General features: G+C 44.0%; 1 protein-coding gene across 3 annotated transcripts in view; it reads right to left on the bottom strand.

The window, feature by feature from the left end:
- LOC122543385 (vitamin D3 receptor B-like) overlaps positions 1–6000 on the bottom strand; it is a 310459-nt gene that overhangs the window by 284205 nt on the left and 20254 nt on the right. Inside the window, exon 2 of one of the 3 annotated variants that reach the window (XM_043682065.1) lies at positions 2423–2547. The exons of the other annotated variants lie outside the window; for them this stretch is intronic. Coding sequence (XP_043538000.1) covers positions 2423–2547 — 125 coding nt within the window. The remainder of the gene's footprint in view (positions 1–2422; positions 2548–6000) is intronic. 3 annotated transcript variants of the gene reach the window in all.

The following is a 6000-nucleotide window of genomic DNA, read 5'->3' on the forward strand; positions in this document are numbered from 1 at the left end:
GCTTACAGCTACAGTGGTGTCTGATCCCATTGAGCACTGCAGTGCTCACATCTGCAACAAGTATCAGTTGCTGGAGGAATGACAGGTCAATTCTGAGGAAGAGTTTGAGCTTCAGACACTGGCATATCTACAGGGAGCATTATCTAGATGCTGTGTTTCAGTAAACAGTTGTACCAGCTAGATTAAGTATCTGAAATAGTCTGGTCAGTGACAGCAGGGAGGGAGACTAAGTGAGGCAAGTAAAGAGCCTGTATTCAGCAACAAGAGCCTCAGCTCTACTTGTCCAATAGTAGATGAGGTACCTGCTCCATGTGGATGAACAGGAGTGTAGGAAGAAATCAGCCAGCTGACCAGTACTGATACAGGAGCCCATGGGGGGGGGGGGGAAGAGAGATGGTGTTGGGGAGCAAAAAGACAAGTGGTTGTTGTAGGTGAACAGTTAGCATCTTTTGTAAAACAGGATGCTAGAGTGTTGCATGGAAAGGTTGCCTACCTGGTGCAAGGATGAGGAACATCTGACCAGCTTGAAAACATATTGATGCAGGGGAAGAATCCAGTTGTGGTCCACATTGGGACATGGACAAGGTGAGGAAAAAAACCCATTTGGGGTTAACAGGCACTAAGAACAGGTCCTCAAGAGTTTAGTCTCTTGATTACCACCCAAGCTACATGCAAACTGGTGGCTGTGCCTGTGAGAGTGTCCTCCCACAATGCAAAGATTGCAGATTAGGTGAATTGACAATGCTAAAATTGTCCAGTGTTCAGGATGTGTAGGTTAGGTGCATTAGTCAAGGATAAATATAGGGTAGGGGAATGAGACTGGTGGGTTACTCTTCAAGACTTGTTGGGCCAAAGGGCACTTCCATACTGTAGGGATTCTATGGAGAAGCAAGAATAAAAAGGGAAGTAAACACTGCTTGAGTTGGGGGGAGGGGGGGGTAAGAGGAAAAAAACAAAAGAGGGGTTCCATTTAATGAGGCATAGGCATAAATATTGGAACAGGAAGAATCTGTGCCATTGGGACAGAGTCTCCACCTGAACCAAGCTGGGGCCAGTTATCTAGCAAAAGCAGTGGTCAACAGGACATTAAACTAGAGGGGGTAAAAGGAAAGGGTAATTCTTAGTATAATGGCTAATGGGAAACAAAGCAGGTTAGCATGAGGGGAGAGTGGATTCGATTGCATGGCAGAGTATAAAAAAAATTAATCTCCAGAACACAAACAGGACAGTGTTAGGAATCTAACTTAAGAACATTGGATAAAGAGATGACAATGAGAAAAGGGACAACAGGACTGAAGGTTTAGTGTCCGAATGCATGCAGCATACAAAAAAGGTAAGAGCTTGTGGTGCAGATTGAAGTTGGCAGGTGTGTGGTCGGCACCATGGAGACATGGTTGCAAGGCAAAACAGGACTGGAAGCTGTACATCCTATTAAAAAGGCAGGCAGGTGGGCAGGGGGGATGGGGTTGCCTTATTGGCAAGAAATTTTAGCCATAAACTAGGGTCAGATGTAGAATCTGTGGGTAGAGTTTAGGAACCACAAAAAGGTGAAAACTATAATGTACGGACCACAACAGTACCAGGATGTGGGGCACAATATACATGCCTTTATCTCCTGGTGTATGAAAGGCAATGCTGCAGTAATCATGGGAGATTGCAATATGCAACTGGACTGCAAAAGTCAGGTTGACAGTGGATGGCAAGAAAAGGAATTTGTGGAATGTGTACAGGATGGCTTTTGGGAGCAGTTTGTGGTGGAGCACTGAATTTAGTGCTGTGCAATGAGGCAGACTTGGTAAGGGAGCTTAAGATGAAGGAACCCTTTAAGAGGCAGTGACCATATGATCAAATTGCAGAGTAAATTCTAAAGGGGAAGAAGCTAGAATCAGATGTAACAGTATTACATAGTTGAATAAAGGCAAGGAGGCAGGAGCTGACCAAGGAGCCTAACAGGAAAGAGTGGAACATGGCAGGAGATTTTGGGAAGTAATTCAGGAGACAGGAGAGAGAGAGAATCATCCTAGGAAAAAGTGGCATGATACTAAGGAGGTAACTGTGGCTGACCAGGGAAGTCATGACTGCATAAAATGAAAGGAAAAAGCATAGTGGTGAAAGGCAGTGGGAAGCCTACAAAGATGAGAGAACAACTGAAAGGGAAGGAGAAGGTTTAAAACTAGCCAGTAAAAGATTGCAAGAGTTTTAGATGCAAGAACAAGACTGCTGGAAAGTGACATGGAGAAGTAGTAATGGGGAAACAAAGACAGAAACTGAACAAAAAAAGCACTGTGCCAGTCTTCAGTGACAAGTAGAGTAAAATCCCAAAAAATTCAAGAGTTGTCAGGGGCAGCAGAGAAGAACATGGTGGCCAACAAAAAAGTGGTGCTAGAAAAAACTGAATGGCCTGAAGGTGTATAAAAGTCACCTGGATGACATAACATCATTCTGTAGAAGATTGCTGAAGAGATAGTGGAGGCATTAGTGCAGATCTTCCAGGAAGCATTGGAGACAGGGAGGGTCTGAACGACTGGAAAATCATTAGTGTAACCCCTGTTGAGAGAAAGTCAAAAGATGGAAATTACAGATCAATTAGCCTGACCTCAGTCTAGAGATATACAACCTGGAAAGACTTTTGGTCCAACTTGTCCATGCTCACGAGATATGGTAACTAATCTGGTCCAATATCCCCTTCTATTCAAATACCCAGCAGATGCCTTTTAATGTAGTAATTGTACCAGCCTCCACTTCCCCTGGAAAGATCCTTTTAAAAAACTTTCCCCTCCCCCTAAACCATGCCCTATAGTTCTAGATTGCCCCAGCCCAGGAAAACAACATTTTTGGCCCTATCCATGCCCCTTGATTTTTATAAGCCTCAGCCTCCAACACTAGGGAAAACAGCCTCAGCCTATTCTGCTTCTCCCTATATCTCAAACTCTGGCAAGATCTTTGAACCCTTTCAAGGGTCAAAGCCTTCTGATTGCAGGGAGACCAGAATTGCATACAAAAAATGGCCTAACCAATGTTCTTCACAGCTGCACCATACCATCCCAATTCACTCAATCCTCTGACTGAAAGAAAAACTTACCAAGTACCTTACTATCTACCTGTGATTCTACATCTGTGAACAAACCTACATTCCAAGGTCTCTGTTCAGCATGGGACTCCAGGACCTTACCATTAAAGGTGTACAAGTACTACTGGTTTGCTTTTCCAAAATGCAGCACCTTGTTTATCTAAAAATTCCATCTGCTGCTCTTCAGTCCATTGGCCCATCTGATCAAGATCCTATTCTTCACTGTCCACTACATCTCTAATGAGTTCTTTAAACTTTTATAGGAATATTTGTATAAGAAAAGTGGATCCAGCATGGATGCTGGTGGCACACCACTGGTCACAGGCCTCTAGTCTGAAAAGCAGAGCACCACCTGTCTACTTTAGACCTAGTTCTGTATCCAAATGGATAGTTCTCCCTGTATTCCATGGGAGATAATTTTGCTAACCCATCTGCAATGAGGAAGCTTGTTAAATGCCTTATTGAAGTCCACATCCACTGTCCTCAAGCCTCTTCATTAACTGGAGTTATTTTGAAGTAGAGACATTTCCTCATGCACAAAGCCACCATTAGCTATCCCTAATCAGTCGATGAGAAAGTGAGGACTGCAGATGCTGGAGATCAGAGCTGAAATGGGTTGCTGGAAGAGCACAGGTCAGGCAGTATCCAAGAAACAGGAGAATCGACATTTTGGGCATGAGCCCTTCAGAAATGAGGAAAGTATCCAGCAGGCTAAGATAAAATGTAGGGAGGAGGGACTTGGGGGAGGGGTGTGAAAGTGTGATAGGTGGAAGGAGGTCAAGGTGAGGGTGATAGGCTGAGAGGTCAGGAGGAAGATTGCAGGTTAGGAAGGTGGTGCTGAGTTAGAGGGATTTGACTGAGACAAGGTGGGGGGGGGGGGGAATGAGGAAACTGGAGAAATCTGAGTTCATCCCTTGTGGTTAGAGGGTTCCTAGGCAGAAGATGAGGCACTCTTCCTCCAGCTGTCACGTTGCTATGGTCTGGCGATGGAGGAGTCCAAGGACCTGGATGTCCTTGGTGGCCCCAAGTCCCTCCTCCCTACCTTTTATCGTAGCCTGCTGGACACTCATTCCTGAAGGGCTCATGCCCGAAATGTCGATTCTCCTGTTCCTTGGATGCTGCCTGACCTGCTGTTTTGCTGGAAAAGCACAGTCAGCTCTAATCAGTCTTTGCCTACTGAAATATGCAGATCTTTTCCTTTTTGATTCCCTATTTACTTCCCTGGCTTTTCTTTACCATTTTTCTTAAATAAATGGTACCCTCCAGTTAGCCAGCCTCTAGTCTTCGGGCACCTGAGGTGTGACTATCAATGAAACAAATTTAAAATCAAGGGGTTCAACAATCTCTTCCCTAGCTTCCTGGCGTTTAGGGTACACCTGATCATGTCCTGGGGATTTATCCATCTGTTTTAGGGCATCCACCACTAATTATGGTCATTTTTTCAAGATATTGCCCCATAGTGTCTTCCACATCCTTCTCCACAGTAAACACTGATGCAAAATACTCATTTAGTATCTCCAACTCATGGTTGTCCTTAGCATATTCATAAACCCCTTCGTATTCTCTAAGATTGGAGCCTATAACAGATGTTATTTCTGAATACTTGGAAGTGTAAAGTAGGACAAAGTCAGCCTGGTTTCACCAATGAGGTGGAATTGAGGAACCACAGGCAAAAAACCATAGTGGGAGTTTTATGTACAAACCTCCTAACAGTGGTCAGGACCAGGGGTGCAACATGTACTGGGAAATAGAAAAGGCATGTCAGAAAGGCAGGGTCACAGTGATCATAGGAGACTTCAATATGCAGGTGGACTGGGTAAATAATGTTGCCAGTGGATCCAAAGAAAGGGAATTCATGGAATGCTTACAGGATTGCTTTTCGGAACAGCTTGTCATGGAGCCCACAAGGGAGCAGGCTATTCTGGACCTAGTGCTATGTAATGAACCAGACTTTTATTAAAAAATCTTAAAGGGAACACTTAGGAAGAGCGATCATAATACGGTAGAGTTCAGTCTGCAGTTTGAAAGAAGGCAAAATCGGATGTAATGGTGTTACAGTTAAATAAAAGTTAATAAAATGAGGGCATGAGGGGAACTGACGAAAATAGACTGGAAGCAGAGCCTAGCAGGGAAGACAGCAAAAATGGCAGGAGTTTGTGGGTAAAACGGAGGACACTGTACAGAGGTTCACCCCAAAGAGAAAGATTATCCAGGGAGGGCTTAGACAGCCATGGCTGAAAGGAAGTCAGGAAATCAAAGAAAAAAAGAGCCTATAAAGTGGCCAAGAGCACTGGGAAATCAGAAGATTGGGAAGGCTACAAAACAAAGGATAACAGAGAAATAAGGAAGGAGGGGATCAAATATGAAGGTAGGCTAGCCAGTAATATTAGAAAGGATCGTAAAAGTTTCTTTCAATACATAAGAAACAAACGACAGGCAAGAGTAGACATTGGGCCACTTCAAACTGATGCTGGAAGCCTAGTGATGGGAGATGAGGAAATAGCTGGAGAAATTAATAAGTACTTTGCATCAGTCTTCACAGTGGAAGACATGAGTAATATCCCAACAATTAAAGGGAGTCAGGGGGCTGAGTTGAGTATGGTTGCCATTACAAAAGAGTGCTAGAAAAGCTAAAAAGTCTTAAAATTGATAAATCTCCTGGCCCCAATGGGCTACATCCTGGAGTTCTGAGGGAGGTGGCTAAGGAAAGAGGCACTGGTTGAGATCTTTCAAAAGTCACTGGAGTCAGGGAAAGTCCCAGATGATTGGAAGATCACTGTTGTAACCCCCTTGTTCAAGGATCAAGGCAAAAGATGGAAAATTATAGGCCAATTAGCCTAACCTCAGTTGTTGGTAAAATTCTGGAATCCATCATTAAGGATGAGGTTTCTAAATTCTTGGAAGAGCAGGGTCGGATTAGAACAAGTCAA

The sequence above is a fragment of the Chiloscyllium plagiosum genome, chromosome 43 (assembly GCF_004010195.1).
Source record: "Chiloscyllium plagiosum isolate BGI_BamShark_2017 chromosome 43, ASM401019v2, whole genome shotgun sequence".
NCBI classification, from domain to species: domain Eukaryota; kingdom Metazoa; phylum Chordata; class Chondrichthyes; order Orectolobiformes; family Hemiscylliidae; genus Chiloscyllium; species Chiloscyllium plagiosum.